The 24,293-nt window shown below is 40.9% G+C and overlaps 3 protein-coding genes across 6 annotated transcripts; 2 read left to right on the top strand and 1 right to left on the bottom strand.

Moving 5' to 3' along the window:
- Nucleotides 1-320: 320 nt before the first annotated feature.
- Nucleotides 321-5,449, top strand: LOC306785469 (uncharacterized protein). Of its 2 annotated transcripts, XM_079279855.1 has the most exons (7): nucleotides 321-466; nucleotides 3,029-3,088; nucleotides 3,318-3,457; nucleotides 3,567-3,798; nucleotides 3,933-4,008; nucleotides 4,108-4,305; nucleotides 4,926-5,449. In XM_079279855.1, the coding sequence occupies exons 2-7, from the start codon at nucleotides 3,044-3,046 to the stop codon at nucleotides 5,225-5,227; spliced, it is 993 nt and encodes a 330-aa protein (XP_079135981.1). In that variant the 5' UTR covers nucleotides 321-466; nucleotides 3,029-3,043; the 3' UTR covers nucleotides 5,228-5,449. The 2 variants fall into 2 exon arrangements, with proteins under 2 accessions (XP_079135981.1, XP_079135982.1); XM_079279856.1 differs by lacking the exons at nucleotides 321-466; nucleotides 4,108-4,305 and having other exon boundaries at nucleotides 2,695-3,088.
- Nucleotides 5,450-14,929: 9,480 nt separating this feature from the next.
- On the bottom strand, nucleotides 14,930-15,650 carry LOC306785700 (uncharacterized protein; the record flags this gene model as incomplete). Its single annotated transcript, XM_079280155.1, has 3 exons — nucleotides 14,930-15,191; nucleotides 15,306-15,591; nucleotides 15,635-15,650. 3 exons carry the CDS (start codon nucleotides 15,648-15,650, stop codon nucleotides 14,930-14,932), a joined length of 564 nt encoding a protein of 187 aa, XP_079136281.1.
- A 3,255-nt stretch (nucleotides 15,651-18,905) lies between these two features.
- LOC306786223 (uncharacterized protein) lies at nucleotides 18,906-24,040 on the top strand. Of its 3 annotated transcripts, XM_079280922.1 has the most exons (7): nucleotides 18,906-19,051; nucleotides 21,620-21,679; nucleotides 21,909-22,048; nucleotides 22,158-22,389; nucleotides 22,524-22,599; nucleotides 22,699-22,896; nucleotides 23,517-24,040. In XM_079280922.1, the coding sequence occupies exons 2-7, from the start codon at nucleotides 21,635-21,637 to the stop codon at nucleotides 23,816-23,818; spliced, it is 993 nt and encodes a 330-aa protein (XP_079137048.1). In that variant the 5' UTR covers nucleotides 18,906-19,051; nucleotides 21,620-21,634; the 3' UTR covers nucleotides 23,819-24,040. The 3 variants fall into 3 exon arrangements, with proteins under 3 accessions (XP_079137048.1, XP_079137050.1, XP_079137049.1); XM_079280924.1 differs by lacking the exon at nucleotides 22,699-22,896; XM_079280923.1 differs by lacking the exon at nucleotides 18,906-19,051 and having other exon boundaries at nucleotides 21,404-21,679.
- Nucleotides 24,041-24,293: the final 253 nt, after the last annotated feature.

The following is a 24,293-nucleotide window of genomic DNA, read 5'->3' as shown; positions in this document are numbered from 1 at the left end:
GGTGGCGCCTTAAACATTGGTTTGTAGTCCGCCATTAAAGTGAAAGAAGAAGAATGAGAAGAAGACGAAGAAGAAGGAGGAGAGGAAGAAGAAGAGGACGAGGACTAATCTCGTGGTAGCCTATAAAGCTATTGAAGTTAGCTTAGCATGCTACCTGGAAACAGACGGACGGGGACGGAAATGACCAACACAGCGCTAGTCAGAGTTTAATGAGAGTAAACGGTGTTTTTAACGGAGTTCGTCTGGAGGACAACTTTCTGTGGTTTAGTGAAAATGTCTAAAGTAGAAATGTTGAGATCTTTAATCAACCAGCGACTAACTGCGGCTGATGAAGAGATATTTGGTCTGTTTGAAAGAACGATAGCAGAGTACGAGGAGGAACTCTCTCGTTCAAAAGAGGCGAATAAGCGACAACGGGAACTTCTGGACGCTGTTCTCAACCCGGAAATCCGGATACAAAGAGCACGTAGGTTCACTTTATTTAACACTGTTCATGCTCCGGCTGATAACTTGTAATGTAGTTTGGAGTGAGACTCTGTTGCAATTCGTCGTTTTCTTCTTCTCCTGATTGAATACCTGCAAACGTGTCGCTTTTCGGCGAAATAAGCAGTTTTGACTCAAAATATATCATCCACATGAGTGTAACGTTAGATCCGTAGAGTTTTTATTTGGAGGGGGGGTGGTCAACTGGCCAGCCAGCGTTTATCAGATTTGAGTGAGACAAGGAGAACATGTGATGTCGTGATCTTCGCAATAAAACATATTTGATGCGACACGTGTCGAGTCCTGGCCAATCAGCGTTAAGATGTCTACACCGTCTTCATTTCCCTCCGTTAACGTTTAAGTTCCGTTACCGTTCAGACTTGTTGGGTTAAGTTAACGTCCACTGCATGCGGAACTTTGTCAACGGCTAACGCTCATCATTATCAAGATTTAGGAGGAAAAAACGTAACGTGATGAAACATGAATCACCCTCCGTGTTCCGGTTCAGTCCACGCGGTCACTCGTTAACGTTAAACCGGAACAACGGCGGTTCTGGTTTTTTTTGTTTAACTCAAAGTAGAATGAGGCGATTTCGTGGTGATAATAACTTGAAACATGAGGCCCAGATACTGATGAGATGAAGAGGATGTTGTGTGTGTAGCGCAGCTTGACGCAGGGCTGAGATGTGAGTGGAGCTGGGCCTGGATAAAGGTGGAGGTCTAAACAGACGTGAAGAGAGCAGTACAGCTTCCCGCTGTCAGTGTTTTAAATGCATTGATAAGGCAGGGTATGCTAACTGCAGCCTCTGCTCCAATGAGACGAAGTACAGCAACAAGGGCTCACGTGCCCTCTCATCACACTGTTCACTGTAATGACCACAGCCAGTGTACTTCCGGTCCCAACTGTCCCACGTGCAGTTGCTCCCAAAGGCCCTGAAGTAATGAGAGAGAGCGTTAAGGAGCCTGAACCTTCATGATTTCAATCATCGAACCGGATTGAATGCATATTAATTGTAAATAGAAGATAGGCCACAATTCTAACGGCTTTACAGTAACAGTGGAAGTTAATATTAAGCCATACAGTAACAGGGTTAAATGAAAACGAATCACTTCATTTTGTATAGGCGATGGTTCTCGCTACTGTAGAAATATGCTTGCTGTATTTACAGGCATTAAATGTATACATATTGTGAGGAATTTAAGTTTTAAAGCGCTCCTAGCGATGGATATAATGTGTTACAATATGTTTACTTTTAGAAGGTTTAAACTAAAGGGAGAGTTACTGAATTTGTTGAGCACTGTGAGAGAAACCAGAGAATTTATGACACCGCCATGAAGTCAGAGAGAGGGGGATGTTGCTGAAGAGTTTCTGAGCACAGCCTTCAAGAAGGGGGGTGAATTGGTGAAGGAAGTGGCCGACTGAAGTCCGACGGGTTCAGCCAATCACTGAGCTGATCGATGGGCTAAGGAATGTGTAATATGAGACATTTCAGAGACTTTGGAGGGACAAAGAAACTGAATCCCCGGAGATAACCAGACCTCATCTGGACCATGAGGCGGACACACCAGTCTGTCGTGTGGTGTGGATGGGGCCTCTATTTCATGAAATATTACTGCTGATCGTGTAATTCAGTTTGTAACTGCATTTTCTTTTGTTAGTATATTAAATTCCTTTTGATTTAAACTTCAACCAGCTGATTCGGCCCTGCTTAATGATGGAAGAAAGAGAGCAGGGCGGGGGGGAGCTGCCTCTTCTCCTCTGCATGCTTCTTCTCCTCTGGAACAAGGAGGGGGGCTTTTTCCTTCACCTTTTGTTTGAGACATTTTGAACATAACAGTATTATGTGTGTGTGTTATGGAGCTAAATCCAGGTCAAAAGTTTCGTTCACTTGAAAAAAAAATGTGAACCTGAAAGTCCAAAAATACAGCAATGTATTCAAAATAAAAATAAGTGAATGAAAAGTTTTTTTGGGTTGAATATAATTTTGATTCAGTTCTGGAATTTTTTCGAATACATTTTTTTTTCTTCAGTTTTCACATTCATATATATTTTGATATTTGAGTTCTTATATTTTTCAGTTTCAGATTTTATATTTTCAGATTCAAATCTTTTTTTTTGTGTTTCAAATCTTTTTTTCACGTTCAGGTTTTTTTTTTCAGTTCAGGTTTTTTTTTTCAGTTCAGGTCGTTTTTTTTCAGTTCAGACTTTTGACCCAGATCTAACGTGGGGGGCGTGGTATCAACTGAGAGGGGCGTGTCATGAGTGACAGCATAACAACGAGGGCTGAGGAGTTCCTCAACCACGTTGCCTTCAGGTAACGTGGGCACCGCGAGAATTATGATTCAACACTTTCTATTCACCATATTCACGTGATTGAAAGTTTTAAAAAATGACGCTAGTGCCAAAATTCTGTTTAGCAAGCTGTTTTAGCCTCTACTTGGGACGAATCACAGTAAAAGAGCAATAAACTATGCCATATTGGGCCGTTCAACTACCACACTTAATATCTGACGTTTCGCACTCCCACACACCACTGTGAACGCAGCGTAGTGTCCTTGTGATGGCGTCCGCTCCACCTGGACCGCCTGCTGGCGCCAGCGCGCAGGTAAGAAATCGAATTCATTTTTTTATAGATACTAGAAATTATCCTAAATATTATAATGATGATTGTAAGATAGCGTCATACATAAAGGGAGAAGATTTATTTAAGTGGGGATTTCGCCAAAGCTAGAAATTAAGCAAATAGCTTAATGCTGTTAGCTTGTGTTTGTGAATTGTTCCCTCCATACACTGACCAGCTCAAGTCCTTCAATGTGTGTTGTCTTTCGTAACAGAATGTCGACTATAATTCGACAGTGGCTGCAGCTGCACAGAGCCTTATAAATGTGCTCGCACAGAACCTCTCTCAGGGACAGCAAGAGCAAGGAAGAACGCAGCAAGAGCCATCATCTTCTGTAGAACAGGACATGGCCAGGTTTTAGTTTTTATGGAATTTCATTTTTCATGTTAATTTAATGGTAGTTTGACAAGTTCATATGTATATTCATCATATTTTAATCAAATTGTTTTTTTTAATCATGTAGATCTTTCCCTGGGTTTTTCACAAGAAAAGGTAACCGTGGAAAGCGAATGATGCAGAGTCTAAAGACCTGTGGCACAGCATCCACAAAGACCTGGAGGCCTTTTAGTTTCTATGCATACCTGTTGAACATTAATGCAGAGACAACCCCAACCTCCTCTGAAGAGTTTGACCTTGCCCAGGCAGGACTTGGAAAAAGACATCTCAACATGTACAGGGATATGGGCCATGAAGAGGTATTTCATAAAGAAAACGTACTAGTTACAAATTGCACAATTGTTTATATTTGAAACATGCAACTTCATCCTCGTGTTTGGCTTTTCTTCAAGCATGTAGACATCACTTAGTCCCTATGTTATTGTTCTTTTAGTTCTTCAGACTACTACAAGATGAGTATCCTAAGATGCAGGGGCTGACAGGAGGATGGCTACTCTACAAGGCTGCAGGTAGAGAAAACTTGTTATATAAATTCCATTGTAATACATTGCCATTCAAATAAGTAGCCCAAACAAACACAACTGATCTAAACAATGTTGCATTTACAGGTGGGCAGGGTAAAAGGAGACTGATAATGATTCCTCCTGATTCTCATGGCTACACTGGGACCCTAATTCGCAGTGTTACAGGGTCAGGGAGAAACACCCTGTTTATTGTGCCTCTGCAACATGAGTTTGATGTAAATCCATTACCTCCAGATGCCATTGAATTCAAGTATGCCAAAAGCACAATGCCAAACGTGCAAAGTGAGTTTCCCTTTGCAGATTTTGGCCCTCCATGTTCAAGAGTTAGTTTAGTTCATTTTAGTAATGTGTATTGATAATCTAAATCTGCAAAGTAACCAGTAACTAAAGCTCTCAATGAATGTTGTGGAGTAAAACGTACAAGATTTCCCTCTGAAATAGTTGAGTAGAAGTATAAAGTAGCATGGAATGCAAATACTGAAGTAAAGTACAAGTACTTTTAAATAGTACTTAAGTGAAGTTAGTAAATGAAATTAGTTACACTCCACAACTGCATAGACATTATACATACAAATGAGAATTGTTTTTCCTAAACCTCTAGTTCTTAATGAGAACTTTTACAAAGGCCAATCTATATCTCCATTCTATGTAAAAAGACTTAATGTTAACACAGAATGCCATTTATAACCATTGTGGTAGGCCGAAATAGTCGAATATCTCTAAACCTCAGGAAATCACACACATTTGATTACATTTGTTTTGGATCAGCTGTTCTTCTGTGACCGAGAGTACCTCTGTTTATTTCACTTCTTTAAATCTAAAGACCTGCATTGCAGTAAAAAAGGAAAACTACATTTTAAACTGTCGCATAACTTTATTTTTTTCTTCTCTTTGCTTCATAGCTGAAGATCATGAAGAGGACGAAGACGGCCCACGGTCCATCACACCTGCAAGGTTTCTGCAGTGGATCACGGGCCAAGGTTACATCCCACTTCTCCCATCCGAGAAGAAGGATTTTGCTGTGATGCTCAGATTTAACCACGACTGCAGTGCAGACTTTGGGCATCACAGCATCTGTTACCCTGTCGTCTCAGCATGTACAAAGACAATTGCACTACCCGTACGACATATGAGGTCATATGTCGAGTTCAAAAAGGTTATGATGGAGGCTTTTCATCTCGGGCAGGAATTTCACAATGTGTAGACAATTGTCTCTCTCTACCCTCCATTTTTTTTTTTTTTGCCTCCGTTCATGTTTAGCAAAAACTGCTGTTTTAATACTCTCATGTTCTGAGAAAAGAAAAGTATTTAATTGTAATATTTAAAAATACTTGTTTTGAAAAATGAGTTCCGTACACACAAAAATTGTGTTGACTGTTTATAAAAGAGAACAAAATGTTAAGGTTTGGAATTAAAAAAAGATTTTATACGATTTATTCTTCTTTTTCTTTTTACATGTGGCTTCACTGTTGCCAGTCACAACAAATACAAATTTAAAACACATTCATTGTATACTTGTTGGTGTTAAAGGGGTAAAACCCTTGAAACACAACGTTTGCATTTATGATACATGAGTTAGTACACAGTTCAATACAGCTAAATAAATGTCTCGGCGTAGGACTCAGATGGTCTAGCAACATCAATAGCGGCCCTAAGGCGTGCCATATCCTCCTCACATAGGGGACATGCAATGGGTGGAAGAATCACTCCAGAACTGGTCACATTTTGCTCACTGGCACTGTTGAAATCAAGATCTGCATCCTCGATTTCCTTCATCAAGAAAAAAAAGGCAGATTTATTAATTAAACATTTGTCACATAGAAATCTGAGGACATAAAGTAAAACTATAAAGGTAAGCAGATTTTAAATAGATCAACATGTGAACATAACTGATACTATGCTGATGCAAGTATCAACATAGTATCATTTAATTCGTTTTAATGTGAACAAAGAGATACAAGCCCTGATCAGCATTTGAACACATTTTTGTTCTGTTATCTCTTTCATTAATTTGACGTTGGTGATTGAAAAAAACTTTGACACATCTGTTATTAAGCAATATTCAATTTTCTTACCCCAAATTATAATTGGTAGTGTAATCTAAAGTAAACTAAATTCAGTTGTACCTAGATGTTTTTTCATGGTATAAGTTTTGAGGGCTTCCTTTACAGTGTTGAAAAGCTGTTTTATGCACAATGCTTGTGTCTAAAATAAATTCAAGGAAATGGTGTGAGCTTTGCTATTCTATGAAGTAGAAACACTGGTCAAAACTATAGATGTATAATACTATGTTTGCTTAAAAATAACTTAGATTTGCTACCTCTGCCAGGTCTGGAGCATTAACAGGATTCTGGAGGAGTCCGATTGTCCACAGTTGTTGTGGGGACAGATTTTGCTCTGTCCTTAAAGGATGATTATCCCAACCCATCCTGAAGACATCAAGATCCCTCTGCAGACGTGGAAGAAATACATGCAAACAAACAGCATGCAAGTTATTACTTAAAACGTATGCAAAGTGAGCCAACTTGGAAGGCGTCTATCATAGCCTAAATTACGTATCAGAATACAACAACAAAGAGGACTGCAAAGGTTATGCTGTGTAAACTAAAGGTCCGTCCACACCAAGAACTATATAACTATAGAGATAACCACAGTGATAACGATGTGAGGATCCACACTGATGAACGACGAAGTTCTGTAAACAGTGACGCCAAGCAACATTTATAAGGCTCTGTGCAGCTGCAGCCACTGTCGAATTATAGTCGACATTCTGTTACGAAAGACAACACACATTGAAGGACTTGAGCTGGTCAGTGTATGGAGGGAACAATTCACAAACACAAGCTAACAGCATTAAGCTATTTGCTTAATTTCTAGCTTTGGCGAAATCCCCACTTAAATAAATCTTCTCCCTTTATGTATGACGCTATCTTACAATCATCATTATAATATTTAGGATAATTTCTAGTATCTATAAAAAAATGAATTCGATTTCTTACCTGCGCGCTGGCGCCAGCAGGCGGTCCAGGTGGAGCGGACGCCATCACAAGGATACTACGCTGCGTTCACAGTGGTGTGTGGAAGTGCGAAACGTAAGATATTAAGTGTGGTAGTTGAACGGCCCAATATGGCATAGTTTATTGCTCTTTTACTGTGATTCGTCCCAAGTAGAGGCTAAAACAGCTTGCTAAACAGAATTTTGGCACTAGCGTCATTTTTTAAAACTTTCAATCACGTGAATATGGTGAATAGAAAGTGTTGAATCATAATTCTCGCGGTGCCCACGTTACCTGAAGGCAACGTGGTTGAGGAACTCCTCAGCCCTCGTTGTTATGCTGTCACTCATGATGACACGCCCCTCTCAGTTGATACCACGCCCCCCACGTTAGATCTGGGTCAAAAGTCTGAACTGAAAAAAACGACCTGAACTGAAAAAAAAAAACCTGAACGTGAAAAAAAGATTTGAAACCCAAAAAAAAAAGATTTGAATCTGAAAATATAAAATATGAAACTGAAAAATATAAGAACTCAAATATCAAAATATATATGAACGTGAAAACTGAAAAAAAAAAAAATGTATTCGAAAAAATTCCAGAACTGAATCAAAATTATATTCAACCCAAAAAAACTTTTCATTCACTTATTTTTATTTTGAATACATTGCTGTATTTTTGGACTTTCAGGTTCACATTTTTTTTTCAAGTGAACGAAACTTTTGACCTGGATTTAGCTCCATAGTGTGTGCTCATTTGCAATAGTGTTGCGTGTGTCATAGAGCAAAGGTTTGAATCTCCGGGTGAGGCACTCACTCGCTCCCCGTACAAAGAGGTAGCTCTGACACGCAGGTGGTAGCTTAAAACTTATAACTAGTTGTGTTGTGAATCGGGTTAGTCGGTGGGATATTGTGTAGCAACCTGCAGGAACAGCACCTTCCCCATCCCTGAGACTCCAGGACTCCCACACACAATGTGGCCCAACCCTGGCTTGTGTGTGGGTGAAGATAATGCGTCCCTGTGCTGGACAAGTTCAAATAAAGTATAAAGATACAGGGCTCACAAAACACTGAGAGGAGAGGTGCGTATACGGAGCTCTGACTTTGTGTCTGTTGCTAGGGCTACTTAATCAATTCTTGTGTTTTGTGAAACCATAGATCTGTTTTTTATGCTTTGATGCTTGACTTAATAAATTGTTAATACTTGTAGATCGTCTACCGTCTCCCCCCCCACCTCTTTCACCGCTTATGAGTTTGCAGGTATGCTGATTTGTTCTCTCAGCTTCTAGATGACAGGAAATATTTCAACTTCAAGTACAAGTTTGCTCTCTTTGATAACACCACATGGATTTGGCAGCTTAAAATGGTTCATGTGTTCATGGTCACATAAGTTGATTACATTATTGTATTATCTGGTTCTAGTGATACTCTGGAAGTGTATGTCCAGGAGACTCTTTGCTCAATTCTAAAATGTCTTTGTAACCCCTCTGTGTGTGTTTACTGTTTTCCTGCAGACGTCCAGCAGCTGTTGTTGGTTAAAGAAGAGGTTCCCTCTGAGCAGCAGGAGTGGAGCTCCAGTCTGGACCAGGAGGACCCAGAGCCCTCACACATTAAAGAAGAACAGGAGGAACTCTGCACCAATCAGGAAGGAGAGCAGCTTCAAGGTCTGGAGGAGGCTGATGTCAAGTTCTCATTGACTCCTGTGAAGAGTGAAGATGAAGAAGAGGAAGCTCAGTCCTCACAGCTTCATCAAAGACAAACTAAACAGATGGGAACAGAAGCTGATGGAGAAGACTGTGGAGGACCAGAACCAGACAGGAACTTGGATCCAGATAGACATCCAGAACCAGATACTGATGAGAAGACTGGAGAGTCTTCTGACACTGATGAGGGTGGTGATGGGAAGAAGATCAGAGAACCTCAGTCAGGTTTAAACTATGTGAAACCTGATGAAGTCCGTGTCAGTGATTCAAGATGTAGCGCTGGTGAAAAACATTTTAGATGCTCTGAGTGTGAGAAAACATTTGGCCAGAGTGGAACTCTGAACAGACACATGAGAACCCACACAGGAGAAAAGCCTTTCAGCTGCTCAGTCTGTAAGAAATCTTTTAACCGGCGTTCAAATTTACAGAACCACATGAGAACCCACACAGGACAAAAATCTTTCAGCTGCTCAGTCTGTAAGAAATCTTTTAACCGGCGTTCAAATTTACAGAACCACATGAGAACCCACACAGGAGAAAAGCCTTTCAGCTGCTCAGTCTGTAAGAAATCTTTTAACCAGAGTTCAGATTTACAGAACCACATGAGAACCCACACAGGAGAAAAGCCTTTCAGCTGCTCAGTCTGTAAGAAATCTTTTAACCGGCGTTCAAATTTACAGAACCACATGAGAACCCACACAGGAGAAAAGCCTTTCAGCTGCTCAGTCTGTAAGAAATCTTATCGCCAGAGTTCAACTTTACAGAAACACATGAGAACCCACACAGGAGAAAAGCCTTTCAGCTGCTCAGTCTGTAAGAAATCTTTTAACCAGAGTTCAACTTTACAGAGCCACATGAGAACCCACACAGGAGAAAAACCTTTCAGCTGCTCAGTCTGTAAGAAATCTTTTAACCAGAGTTCAACTTTACAGAGCCACATGAGAACCCACACAGGAGAAAAGCCTTTCAGCTGCTCAGTCTGTAAGAAATCTTTTAGCCATCGTTCATATTTACAGATACACATGAGAACCCACACAGGAGAAAAACCTTTCAGCTGCTCAGTCTGTAAGAAATCTTTTAACAGGCGTTCAACTTTACAGATACACATGAGAACCCACACAGGAGAAAAACCTTTCAGCTGCTCAGTCTGTAAGAAATCTTTTAACAGGCGTTCAACTTTACAGATACACATGAGAACCCACACAGGAGAAAAACCTTTCAGCTGCTCAGTCTGTAAGAAATCTTTTAACCAGCGTTCAGATTTACAGAGACACAACACAGGAAAGAAACCTTTCAGCTGCTCAGTTTGCTGTGATAGATTTGTGTGCAACAGAGATCTAAAGGTACACATGAATACCCACACAGGAAACAATCCCCTTTAGCTGTTCTGGTTGCAGTAAAGTTTCCGTTTGTGATAAAAGCTTTCAGCACGAGTCACCTCTGAAGTTACACATGATTAACCGCGGTTCAACTACACTGATTTCAATTCAAAAAGTTATTCACTGAATGAGTGCCAACTGTACAGTTTGAAATAGTTTTGATAGTGTGTAATGATAAAAATGTTTTTACATGTCCTCATCATATTTTCTGTGAGATATGTTGCTGTTAGAAAGTTCATTTGTCTGGATGTCTGAACACATTGACCTATTTGTTCTCGTACAAAGGTCACTTTTCTATCTTAGTCGGGACAAACAACCGACGTGTTCTTTCTGCAATCAACTGCTTCTTGTTAGACTAAACATTTCTGCCTTAGTCTCCTGTGTGTTATCTGCTCCTCTGTGCCGGCCGGTATAAATACCTTGTTTTGATTCTGCGTCTCTGGAGCATATTCACAGTTCACTGCAATACGTGGTTGTGTTCTCTGTTTGCAAACATTAAATTGACTTTTTGAAACTTTGATCATTCATCAAGACTCTGTTTTTATGTTAAACACTTTGGATTAAACCAATTTCACTTCTGAACTTTTTGAAGGAAATATTCCACAACAGGTGTCACGGATCACAAACCTCACGGTTCGGTTCGGATCACGGTTCAGGAGTCACGGTTTGGATCAACAAAGAAAAGGGGAGGAGCCAAATATAACTTTGCTTTCCATTTATTAATTAAAGAACTTCAAGAACACTTAAAGCAAAGAACTTTGGGCTATAGTCTTACATGAAAACAAAAATATTGAAGATGTCCAATTTGAAACAAAATTAAATCAACAAATAAAAATAATACATTCAAGAATTCTGTTAAGTTGCAAGTGCAACATGAGGTATGTTGATATCCTCGTCCTTTCATCAATACTGAAAGAAAGAAACAGCCAGTGAGCTGGCTTCCACTGTTTACACTGAACTGAACTGCTCAGCAACAACTTGGGTCTGTGTTTACTTCCTGTCAGGTTATGTCATTCAAATACACAACAATGTTTACCATTACTGTGACATTACTTTCAAAAAGATGAGAATATCTCCATTGTCTGGGGAGAGGGTCGACCTTTCTGTGGTGACTGGAATATTATTGGGCCTGTCTAGCTTCACTCTGACACTTCTGTCAGCACCTGAACCAGGTGTGTGTCTGTGTGACGCTCACAGAGGGGGCGTGTCTACAGCGCCTGAACCAGGTGTGTGTCTGTGTGATGCTCACAGAGCATTTGTGTCTACAGCATTTTAACCAGATTTAGAAATCCTTTGTTTTCTACACCAGAGTGTCCCCGTCGCTGACATGCCCGATGTTTTGCCGTTGTCGCGTGTCTCTCTCTTTAAATAACGCCTACATACCGTAACGGTTTCGTCCACCACCCTCATCCGTCATTATACGTTACAGGGAAGACAAAATGTTTCCAAACTTGCGACTTAAATGACGCCGCGGCTTCTGACTTTCCTCCGCTCGCCATGACTTCACCGTTAAATGCTTCTAACTTGCTCCGTTCACGTGAACACACTACTGCTTTATATCTGTTCACTGACACTCTGCATTGATATTCGGGGACTTGTTACTTGAAAAGGAACAGCAACAGTCGAACTTTACACACTATGATGATTACACTGTAAAAAAAAAATAGAAATACTGGATTGATCCGCGGTTCACGAGTGATCCGAACCGTGAGGGGTGATCCGAACGGATCACGGATCGATCCGTGATCCGTGACACCACTAGTTTTGATGATTATATTGATGATTGATTTGATAGTAATGTAAGACAAGAGGGCTTTTGTTGGGTCACATCCAAGTCTAACGAGGGACCCTGAGTACACACTGCGTCATCTTTAACACTGCATTGTGAGCTTATTTGTTTTGGTTAATGTCAAGTCTTAATTTAATGACGATAGCTGCCAAATATATGTAGACGAGCAACGAATACTTCCCACTGAAATGCAGTGAGGTAGAGTCAAGGAGCATAATATGGATATTCTCAAGAGAAGCACCTCAGAGTTTCCACCACTGAACAGTGAAGAATGAGCTGAGGCACAATGAAAACCACTATTGCAGCTACAACTACTGCTGGATCATCATTCCACATCTACAGTCATAAGATTTATGGTTGAAAAGTTAAGATAAACTATATGAGGTAAAATTTGCTTACTTTACACAATAAGGGGAAGCTCAGCGCTTTGAGGATTACCTGAGCCAATCTGCTGCTTTCTCTGCACTGAGGGAGTCTGCTGAGGTTTCAGGACCTTATAAAGCTGCCCTACAGATGCCTCAGTTTGCCATTGCACCAGTCTGGCACTGCTGAGTAGATCCAGAATACACAGAAAGGACTTTGTCTCCCAGATTGCCTGTGAATCACTTTGCATCAGCCAGGAGGAGATGGAGGAAACTGAACATCTGGTGGATGCGAGGTAATCCGAGCCCAAATATGCAACTTCACACGTCAATCTCAAAGATAATGATCTACTGGGTAGTGCTTCCTCATTTCTCTTCGTGCTCACCTGACTGGGCAGTAAGAAGAATGGATAAAGTAACATTTATATTGCATGTACAGATCAGACTTGTTGAAATAAACCAAAACAGCTTCTGAACCTTAAGTGGACAGACAACAGGTCCTACAGTCTAATATATTGTTCAGTTATAATGCTGCCTGATGGTTTGGACATTAGCAGTGGGGATAAGAGCTTTAAAATATTTCTAGACATCATCACGTATTCAGGTGATTTGGTAAAACTGTCAGAAGTTAAACAAGCAAGGATCAACAAGATGTGTCTGTTAAAATGAATCAGCATTTAAGCTCACAATAACTCTTTGAATTTGTATTCCTTTCCGTGGGAAAAGTCTGTGCTGTGCATCTCGAGTATGAATCTTCCCTCACTTAGTGTAGCGGTTTGCTTTCCCAAAACAAAACCTTTTGTGCCATCTAGTGACCACAAGACCAGCTATACACGCTAGCGTAATTACTAGATGTGACCACTGGAGGGCAGCATTTGTTTCTAACGCAACACGACCAGCTGTCACTCAGCAGTCCTCTCTCCTTTTTCGTTTTTTGCAAAGTGTCATTTCTTAGGGCATCTTTGAGTGAGAAGCAGCTGGAAACGGATGGGGAAAAAATAAATGTATAAAGCTCTTCTATTCATCATAAATAGCTAATGAGGTGCCCTAGAGCAAGGCACTTAACAGCCAACTGGTCCAGTGGAGCTGCTGAGTGGTTAAAAGTGGCAGACTGTGGTGCAAGCTGCAGGTCCTGGCTGTGAATGTGCGTAACTGGTTTGTAACGATGCAGGACAACAGTGACAATGAGCAACCAAAAACAACAGGCTGATGAATGCATTACTTAAGACTACAGAACGAGATGTTTATTTTTTTTAACTGCATTTAGCCATTTCAGTCAACATATGCTGAGGCATTTTCATTACTTTGTGAAAATATTTTACAGATTTAAAAAGTCAGTGTTGTAACTTCATTAAAAAAACAAAACAAGACAAACAATCCAAAGACTCACTTCTTAATTACCACATATTTAAAAATGACACAAACAGTATGAACAAAAATCTTCCAGAAGTCTGATAACATACAGCCTTTTCATAGGAAAAGTAGGTTTTCACACCATGAACATTTTAACACGAGAACATTACTTTTTCAAGTCGACAGCGAGGGTCTATTTGTTATTTTTGGTCTCTTTTAACCGCCAGACACTTCACTTTCAATGTCTATAAACCAGTGAGTGTCAGAGATTACCTTTACATGTTGAAGCCTTAAGTTAACATCTCTGAATGTGCAGTAAATGGACATGTATTTCTACATCTCATGTCACCTCACATTGCTCCCATTGTACCCGATTATACGGTTGCGTAACATACCACACAGATACAGGGACATACAGTAGCTGGTAGAATGGTTGATAACTTCATCCATAGTGCAGGCATACATATCAGAACATCAGTTCTTTCAGCATAATAGGTCAGAGGAAGATGAGGCCATTTCTAAAGTGACTTTTTGCCTCATTAATCTTATTCACTTTCTGATTTACACCACTGAACTACAATACTACTTAAAGCAACAGTGTGTAGCATTTATAGGAATCTATTGGCAGAAATGGATTATAATACGAATAAGAATGTTTTCTTAAAAGTGTGTAATAATCAACCGAAAATTGAAAAGAATCTCTGTGTTTTTGCTACCTTAAAATGAGCTGTTTTTTAATCTAAATCGGGGGTTGGGTCGTCTTCACAGTGTACGCCATGTTTGTACAGGAGCCCAGAAGGGACAAAGCAAACACTGGCGCTGATAGGGCCATTCACATTTTCACATTGGCCACCGTAGTTTTCCTATTCTCTTAGCACACGGGAGACGTTTCCATTGGTCGCAATCTGCAACCTCACCGCTAGATGTCCCCAAATCCTTCACACCCCACCTTTGAAAGTCACGTCACTGTCCATACTTATCAGTGTGCATGATTAGAGCGAGTGGTGGGATGACGTTATGCAAACACATAAGGCAGTTCATGGGAAGGTAACCACAACATAGAGGTGTGAGATAACAGGAGTCATTGAGAGTTTTGTGCTGCCTCCATTATTCAGGTGGAGATGTGTCTGCAACAAGTAACAGTGCAGTGTCAGCATATCGCCATCGGATCAGTGCCATTACGGCATCATCAGAAACTATTCGACCTGCAATACAATTTCAATTGTAACTGTTGCTTTTCCCAGGTGAGCAGGCTCTGCAGACTGAGGTGCCGGTCCGCTCTCGCACGAACTTGAAGTCAGTTTTGCATCTCAGAGCTTTTGGTCAAGTCAGTGGAGTATTCTGTGGAGGTATCTCTCTGAGTTGTTCTCTCCTCCTCTCCTCAGTCCTGAGCTGGTTCTGACTGGTCTCTCCGAAGTCCCTGCAGGGCCCTGGCTCTCAGTTAGTACCCCTGTGGCCGCTGTACCTCTTCCTGTTGTCCCTATGGAGGTGTGTCGGCGTGTCTCTGGACTGCTGTGTGCTCCTCCGGCCTCAGACACACTCTCCTCCCCGGGATCCTTCCCCTGGCTGCTTGGCGAGCTCTCTCCGATCCTGAACATAAATGTTGTTGAAAACAATATGGATGCCACATAATATTTAAAAAAGTCACGATGATGAATGATCTGAATGTATATGAAATCAAAATCACACCAGCAGTTTTGCTACCTGAGGTGATTGAAGGCTCGTAGCCAGTGTGAGCCCAACACCTCTCTCCCGTTGGCCCTTAGTCCTCTCCGGTGACTCCGGGTCCTCAGTCCTTTCAAAGCCTGAGCCAGTTCAGCCTCATCTCCGTGACCCCAGACCAGCTGGGCCCTCTGCTCCGCATCTTGATCCCCCGCTGACCTGAATAGTCTCTGTAGCTGCCACAGATTCACGTCGCTGAAAATGTTCGCAGAGCCAGCCTTCCTACTCCTCCTCTCAGCCAGCCGCCACAGCGAGGAGGGGCCCGCTCCTAATCATTGTCTTTAACAGCAAATACACACGTTTTATGTCACTCTCACACGGAGCCATCTAAAAATACATATTACAGGGAGGAACTGAGACAGAGCTCCAGTATTTATCCCACTATGACTACGTCCTCCTCAGTGAACTCATAGAAGGGAACCTCCAGCTTTAGAGGAGCAGGTCCCTTTCTTATCCTTCCTGAAGCGTCGTAGTGGGAGCCATGGCACGGACAGTAGTAGCCTCCGAAGTCTCCGGCGTTGGCGATGGGCACACAACCCAGATGGGTGCACACACCGAGGACGATGATCCAGCGGGGGTTAATCACTCTATCCTTGTCATGCTGTGTGTGTTTGTGTGTGCAATCATAATTCCACATGTTTGAAACCCTTTTCCCCTGTAGGCGGTGCTGTCGGAGGCCTTCTGGGCTGCTGGCTGACCAGTGGACAGTTCATACCGCTGCCTCAGATCATAATGGAGCTCAGTCCTCAGCAGCAGCAGAAGCTTGATGGTATCTTCTGGCCGTGCTGGGAGTCATTCAGTGGACAGATTTGGCTCAGCTAACTGCTCTAGTGATGGGCAACGCCACCCTGAAGCAGCAGCTGACGGCGACCCTTCTCGGGTACATCTCCAAGGAGCTCCAGGCGCAGGTGCACGACGTGGATTAGTGTCTGTGGAAGAACTGGGATACTCTGACTCAGGGGCCCACATGCTCAGAAGGTCTTTTGAAAAGAATGTGAACTGTTTGTATGACGCTGGAGAGACTCTTTATCAAATATGAAATCACATGTTGTAAATTTGCACAGACGCCATCACAGTCTTGGTTACAGGTTACTGTGAAAACAGCTGAATACCTGGATTCATTTATTATTGGAAGTACACTCATCAGATGAAGGAATTATTTATTCATCAATGGCACTGTTAATCATATAAGAGACAAAGTGGTTCTGTTTGTGATTACGGTTTTATACAAAATGTATAAATACATTTGACACACCACATGAAGCATCACACAGGGGAGGAACGATGGAGCTTTCATCCTATCTTTATCCAAGAGCGTGTTCTTTCAATTTGAGAGCATCGCTCATTGAGTCCACGCTCAGATTTGTCTTTAGCTTGATCCACTAATTGAGTTTTTATTTTCTAGTTCGTGTTGGTTTTCTAGAGGGGGCCGGGGACACGCTCACCTGGAAGAAAATGTTGTACATTTTAAAGTTAAATGCAGCAGTCTGGTGCACTCTGAGACCAACATAGAACATGAACATAATTCATGCTGAAAGTAACGCAGTTTAAACTGACAAATGCAGGAAGGACAGCTGGCAAGAAATCACTAACTGTCATTCTGAAAATGAACCGATTTATAATATCACTGCTTCATCTATAACGCGATAGATCTGACTATAATAACACGTGTATTCACGTCAATGTTTTACTTTGATGTATTCTTATTCTTTCAGCCGAGACCCCAGCGATGTGAAACTGACTTTTGGGCAAATCAATCAAAATATATATAAATATAATTCTAAGCAGTAAGGAAGTTTCCTTCCATCACTTAAAATCACCCACACCAAACATTAAAGTAGCCGGAGACTGTAAGACACGACTCAAGAAGCCGACACACGTCAGTGAATGTGTGATGAGAGAATATTTACACATTTATTTTCTATTTACTCCCAAGTCTGTTTGGCACCACTAAGGCTACAGCTGAAAGAACAAGGCTAAAATATTGTCATACACGCCATGAAAACACATCTGCAACACATTAATTTACCATAATACACACATGTACTTATAGTCAGATCTATCGTGCTCTAAATGAAGCAGTGATGTCATAAATCTGTTAATTTACTAATTCACACAGTCTGAGATTTATTGCCAGCTGTCTTTTTTTGCATTTGTCAGTTTAAACTGTGATTATGTAATATTCATCAACGGTGCACGTACCGAGCTCTGATTGGTCAGTGTGTATTTGAAGAAAATGAATTAAATCACACGTTGCTGAGGGAGCAGAGGGGCAGAAAACGGTCTGAAGGCAATTCATTGGTGATATTTTGTCTTCAATAAATAAATGTTGGAAAACAATCACTTGAGTCGTCTCGTTCCACGACCCACAACTGTTACATATGTACCAGATGGAAGGTCACTGAAGATACGAGTAATGATATACTATTTTATTAGTTTAAGGGGATTTTGTTACCCACCAAGTTGCAGCGAAACCGGATGTTCCTCGTAGAACCTGTCTGAATGGACTTTTATCTGTTCACCTTTTCTTCTGGATGGTTCTCCTCTGACTCATCTCCAGAGTCAAAACCACACCCATTAATGCATTGCTTGGTGAAATCCAGGCAACTGCCATTACATGTGAGGAGAACTGAGTCAGCACTATCACACTGGATTAGAATTCAGGGTGGACTTAACGGAAACACAGCATCGACTGTCCTGTACAATGGTTGGGAGTACTCGACATTCTCTGGTAAAAGCTTTGGATGGGACATCTTGGCAGGAAATTTGGAATAATGACAATAAGGGTAGAAATTACAACACAATTCAGACATCAGTCAGAGTGAGAAGTGATGGAAGTAAAAGTAGAAAAGAAGATGTTACTTTCAGATTCAGGTTCGGACATACAGGACTCAATGACACATTATACACATCATGAAAAAGACAGAGTGGGATAAATGTGAGATATGCAACTGTAAAGACACTGTAGAACATGTGCTGATAGAGTGGAGGAAGTTCAGGGTGGAAAGAGAAAGACTGAAGAACAGAGTGGTAGATACAGGAAGGGAGTGGAGCATCAAAGGACTGTTAGAGACAGGGGACAAACAAGTTCAGCTTAAAAGGGCTTTATTTAATATTTTGAATGGAACGGGTTAAAAGGCCAGAATATGACTGCAATATGAAGTTTATTTCTAATTGTTTCATTATATTTATAAATGACATTATTATTGTGTTTAAATGATAACTGTCATGAAGTCATGATGTTACACACTCCGGTCCAGTAGGTGGCGCCTTAAACATTGGTTTGTAGTCCGCCATTAAAGTGAAAGAAGAAGAATGAGAAGAAGACGAAGAAGAAGGAGGAGAGGAAGAAGAAGAGGACGAGGACTAATCTCGTGGTAGCCTATAAAGCTATTGAAGTTAGCTTAGCATGCTACCTGGAAACAGACGGACGGGGACGGAAATGACCAACACAGCGCTAGTCAGAGTTTAATGAGAGTAAACGGTGTTTTTAACGGAGTTCGTCTGGAGGACAACTTTCTGTGGTTTAGTGAAAATGTCTAAAGTAGAAATGTTGAGATCTTTAATCAACCAGCGACTAACTGCGGCTGATGAAGAGATATTTGGTCTGTTTGAAAGAACGATAGCAGAGTACGAGGAGGAACTCTCTCGTTCAAAAGAGGCGAATAAGCGACAACGGGAACTTCTGGACGCTGTTCTCAACCCGGAAATCCGGATACAAAGAGCACGTAGGTTCACTTTATTTAACACTGTTCATGCTCCGGCTGATAACTTGTAATGTAGTTTGGAGTGAGACTCTGTTGCAATTCGTCGTTTTCTTCTTCTCCTGATTGAATACCTGCAAACGTGTCGCTTTTCGGCGAAATAAGCAGTTTTGACTCAAAATATATCATCCACATGAGTGTAACGTTAGATCCGTAGTTTTTATTTGTTTGGGGGGGGGGGTCAACTGGCCAGCCAGCGTTTCTCAGATTTGAGTGAGACAAGGAGAACATGTGATGTCGTGATCTTCGCAATAAAACATATTTGATGCGACACGTGTCGAGTCCTGGCCAATCAGCGTTAAGATGTCTACACCGTCTTCATTTCCCTCCGTTAACGTTTAAGTTCCGTTACCGTTCAGACTTGTTGGGTTAAGTTAACGTCCACTGCATGCGGAACTTTGTCAACGGCTAACGCTCATCATTATCAAGATTTAGGAGGAAAAAGCGTAACGTGATGAAACATGAATCACCCTCCGTGTTCCGGTTCAGTCCACGCGGTCACTCGTTAACGTTAAACCGGAACAACGGCGGTTCTGGTTTTTTTTGTTTAACTCAAAGTAGAATGAGGCGATTTCGTGGTGATAATAACTTGAAACATGAGGCCCAGATACTGATGAGATGAAGAGGATGTTGTGTGTGTAGCGCAGCTTGACGCAGGGCTGAGATGTGAGTGGAGCTGGGCCTGGATAAAGGTGGAGGTCTAAACAGACGTGAAGAGAGAGCAGTACAGCTTCCCGCTGTCAGTGTTTTAAATGCATTGATAAGGCAGGGTATGCTAACTGCAGCCTCTGCTCCAATGAGACGAAGTACAGCAACAAGGGCTCACGTGCCCTCTCATCACACTGTTCACTGTAATGACCACAGCCAGTGTACTTCCGGTCCCAACTGTCCCACGTGCAGTTGCTCCCAAAGGCCCTGAAGTAATGAGAGAGAGCGTTAAGGAGCCTGAACCTTCATGATTTCAATCATCGAACCGGATTGAATGCATATTAATTGTAAATAGAAGATAGGCCACAATTCTAACGGCTTTACAGTAACAGTGGAAGTTAATATTAAGCCATACAGTAACAGGGTTAAATGAAAACGAATCACTTCATTTTGTATAGGCGATGGTTCTCGCTACTGTAGAAATATGCTTGCTGTATTTACAGGCATTAAATGTATACATATTGTGAGGAATTTAAGTTTTAAAGCGCTCCTAGCGATGGATATAATGTGTTACAATATGTTTACTTTTAGAAGGTTTAAACTAAAGGGAGAGTTACTGAATTTGTTGAGCACTGTGAGAGAAACCAGAGAATTTATGACACCGCCATGAAGTCAGAGAGAGGGGGATGTTGCTGAAGAGTTTCTGAGCACAGCCTTCAAGAAGGGGGGTGAATTGGTGAAGGAAGTGGCCGACTGAAGTCCGACGGGTTCAGCCAATCACTGAGCTGATCGATGGGCTAAGGAATGTGTAATATGAGACATTTCAGAGACTTTGGAGGGACAAAGAAACTGAATCCCCGGAGATAACCAGACCTCATCTGGACCATGAGGCGGACACACCAGTCTGTCGTGTGGTGTGGATGGGGCCTCTATTTCATGAAATATTACTGCTGATCGTGTAATTCAGTTTGTAACTGCATTTTCTTTTGTTAGTATATTAAATTCCTTTTGATTTAAACTTCAACCAGCTGATTCGGCCCTGCTTAATGATGGAAGAAAGAGAGCAGGGCGGGGGGGAGCTGCCTCTTCTCCTCTGCACGCTTCTTCTCCTCTGGAACAAGGAGGGGGGCTTTTTCCTTCACCTTTTGTTTGAGACATTTTGAACATAACAGTATTATGTGTGTGTGTTATGGAGCTAAATCCAGGTCAAAAGTTTCGTTCACTTGAAAAAAAAATGTGAACCTGAAAGTCCAAAAATACAGCAATGTATTCAAAATAAAAATAAGTGAATGAAAAGTTTTTTTGGGTTGAATATAATTTTGATTCAGTTCTGGAATTTTTTCGAATACATTTTTTTTTTTTCAGTTTTCACATTCATATATATTTTGATATTTGAGTTCTTATATTTTTCAGTTTCAGATTTTATATTTTCAGATTCAAATCTTTTTTTTTTGTGTTTCAAATCTTTTTTTCACGTTCAGGTTTTTTTTTTTCAGTTCAGGTTTTTTTTTTCAGTTCAGGTCGTTTTTTTCAGTTCAGACTTTTGACCCAGAACTAACGTGGGGGGCGTGGTATCAACTGAGAGGGGCGTGTCATCATGAGTGACAGCATAACAACGAGGGCTGAGGAGTTCCTCAACCACGTTGCCTTCAGGTAACGTGGGCACCGCGAGAATTATGATTCAACACTTTCTATTCACCATATTCACGTGATTGAAAGTTTTAAAAAATGACGCTAGTGCCAAAATTCTGTTTAGCAAGCTGTTTTAGCCTCTACTTGGGACGAATCACAGTAAAAGAGCAATAAACTATGCCATATTGGGCCGGTGAACTACCACACTTAATATCTGACGTTTCGCACTTCCACACACCACTGTGAACGCAGCGTAGTGTCCTTGTGATGGCGTCCGCTCCACCTGGACCGCCTGCTGGCGCCAGCGCGCAGGTAAGAAATCGAATTCATTTTTTTATAGATACTAGAAATTATCCTAAATATTATAATGATGATTGTAAGATAGCGTCATACATAAAGGGAGAAGATTTATTTAAGTGGGGATTTCGCCAAAGCTAGAAATTAAGCAAATAGCTTAATGCTGTTAGCTTGTGTTTGTGAATTGTTCCCTCCATACACTGACCAGCTCAAGTCCTTCAATGTGTGTTGTCTTTCGTAACAGAATGTCGACTATAATTCGACAGTGGCTGCAGCTGCACAGAGCCTTATAAATGTGCTCGCACAGAACCTCTCTCAGGGACAGCAAGAGCAAGGAAGAACGCAGCAAGAGCCATCATCTTCTGTAGAACAGGACATGGCCAGGTTTTACTTTTTATGGAATTTCATTTTTCATGTTAATTTAATGGTAGTTTGACAAGTTCATATGTATATTCATCATATTTTAATCAAATTGTTTTTTTTAATCATGTAGATCTTTCCCTGGGTTTTTCACAAGAAAAGGTAACCGTGGAAAGCGAATGATGCAGAGTCTAAAGACCTGTGGCACAGCATCCACAAAGACCTGGAGGCCTTTTAGTTTCTATGCATACCTGTTGAACATTAATGCAGAGACAACCCCAACCTCCTCTGAAGAGTTTGACCTTGCCCAGGCAGGACTTGGAAAAAGACATCTCAACATGTACAGGGATATGGGCCATGAAGAGGTATTTCATAAAGAAAACGTACTAGTTACAAATTGCACAATTGTTTATATTTGAAACATGCAACTTCATCCTCGTGTTTGGCTTTTCTTCAAGCATGTAGACATCACTTAGTCCCTATGTTATTGTTCTTTTAGTTCTTCAGACTACTACAAGATGAGTATCCTAAGATGCAGGGGCTGACAGGAGGATGGCTACTCTACAAGGCTGCAGGTAGAGAAAACTTGTTATATAAATTCCATTGTAATACATTGCCATTCAAATAAGTAGCCCAAACAAACACAACTGATCTAAACAATGTTGCATTTACAGGTGGGCAGGGTAAAAGGAGACTGATAATGATTCCTCCTGATTCTCATGGCTACACTGGGACCCTAATTCGCAGTGTTACAGGGTCAGGGAGAAACACCCTGTTTATTGTGCCTCTGCAACATGAGTTTGATGTAAATCCATTACCTCCAGATGCCATTGAATTCAAGTATGCCAAAAGCACAATGCCAAACGTGCAAAGTGAGTTTCCCTTTGCAGATTTTGGCCCTCCATGTTCAAGAGTTAGTTTAGTTCATTTTAGTAATGTGTATTGATAATCTAAATCTGCAAAGTAACCAGTAACTAAAGCTCTCAATGAATGTTGTGGAGTAAAACGTACAAGATTTCCCTCTGAAATAGTTGAGTAGAAGTATAAAGTAGCATGGAATGCAAATACTGAAGTAAAGTACAAGTACTTTTAAATAGTACTTAAGTGAAGTTAGTAAATGAAATTAGTTACACTCCACAACTGCATAGACATTATACATACAAATGAGAATTGTTTTTCCTAAACCTCTAGTTCTTAATGAGAACTTTTACAAAGGCCAATCTATATCTCCATTCTATGTAAAAAGACTTAATGTTAACACAGAATGCCATTTATAACCATTGTGGTAGGCCGAAATAGTCGAATATCTCTAAACCTCAGGAAATCACACACATTTGATTACATTTGTTTTGGATCAGCTGTTCTTCTGTGACCGAGAGTACCTCTGTTTATTTCACTTCTTTAAATCTAAAGACCTGCATTGCAGTAAAAAAGGAAAACTACATTTTAAACTGTCGCATAACTTTATTTTTTTCTTCTCTTTGCTTCATAGCTGAAGATCATGAAGAGGACGAAGACGGCCCACGGTCCATCACACCTGCAAGGTTTCTGCAGTGGATCACGGGCCAAGGTTACATCCCACTTCTCCCATCCGAGAAGAAGGATTTTGCTGTGATGCTCAGATTTAACCACGACTGCAGTGCAGACTTTGGGCATCACAGCATCTGTTACCCTGTCGTCTCAGCATGTACAAAGACAATTGCACTACCCGTACGACATATGAGGTCATATGTCGAGTTCAAAAAGGTTATGATGGAGGCTTTTCATCTCGGGCAGGAATTTCACAATGTGTAGACAATTGTCTCTCTCTACCCTCCATTTTTTTTTTTTTTGCCTCCGTTCATGTTTAGCAAAAACTGCTGTTTTAATACTCTCATGTTCTGAGAAAAGAAAAGTATTTAATTGTAATATTTAAAAATACTTGTTTTGAAAAATGAGTTCCGTACACACAAAAATTGTGTTGACTGTTTATAAAAGAGAACAAAATGTTAAGGTTTGGAATTAAAAAAAGATTTTATACGATTTATTCTTCTTTTTCTTTTTACATGTGGCTTCACTGTTGCCAGTCACAACAAATACAAATTTAAAACACATTCATTGTATACTTGTTGGTGTTAAAGGGGTAAAACCCTTGAAACACAACGTTTGCATTTATGATACATGAGTTAGTACACAGTTCAATACAGCTAGATAAATGTCTCGGCGTAGGACTCAGATGGTCTAGCAACATCAATAGCGGCCCTAAGGCGTGCCATATCCTCCTCACATA

Source organism: Melanostigma gelatinosum (genome assembly GCF_949748355.1).
Source record: "Melanostigma gelatinosum genome assembly, chromosome: 12".
NCBI classification, from domain to species: domain Eukaryota; kingdom Metazoa; phylum Chordata; class Actinopteri; order Perciformes; family Zoarcidae; genus Melanostigma; species Melanostigma gelatinosum.
The sequence above is the reverse complement of the archived record's forward strand: the minus strand, read 5'-3'. Positions and strand labels throughout refer to the sequence as shown.

What these genes read in the sequence shown, in the direction of transcription:
- LOC306785469 (XM_079279855.1), top strand. Translation starts at nt 3,044, where the DNA reads ATGGCGTCCGCTCCACCTGGACCGCCTGCTGGCGCCAGCGCGCAG. An exon ending in CTGCTGGCGCCAGCGCGCAG is followed by an intron (nt 3,089 to 3,317) that starts GTAAGAAATCGA and finishes CTTTCGTAACAG; the next exon opens with AATGTCGACTATAATTCGAC. An exon ending in GTAGAACAGGACATGGCCAG is followed by an intron (nt 3,458 to 3,566) that starts GTTTTAGTTTTT and finishes TTAATCATGTAG; the next exon opens with ATCTTTCCCTGGGTTTTTCA.
- LOC306786223 (XM_079280922.1), top strand. Translation starts at nt 21,635, where the DNA reads ATGGCGTCCGCTCCACCTGGACCGCCTGCTGGCGCCAGCGCGCAG. An exon ending in GGGATATGGGCCATGAAGAG is followed by an intron (nt 22,390 to 22,523) that starts GTATTTCATAAA and finishes TTGTTCTTTTAG; the next exon opens with TTCTTCAGACTACTACAAGA. An exon ending in CACAATGCCAAACGTGCAAA is followed by an intron (nt 22,897 to 23,516) that starts GTGAGTTTCCCT and finishes TTTGCTTCATAG; the next exon opens with CTGAAGATCATGAAGAGGAC.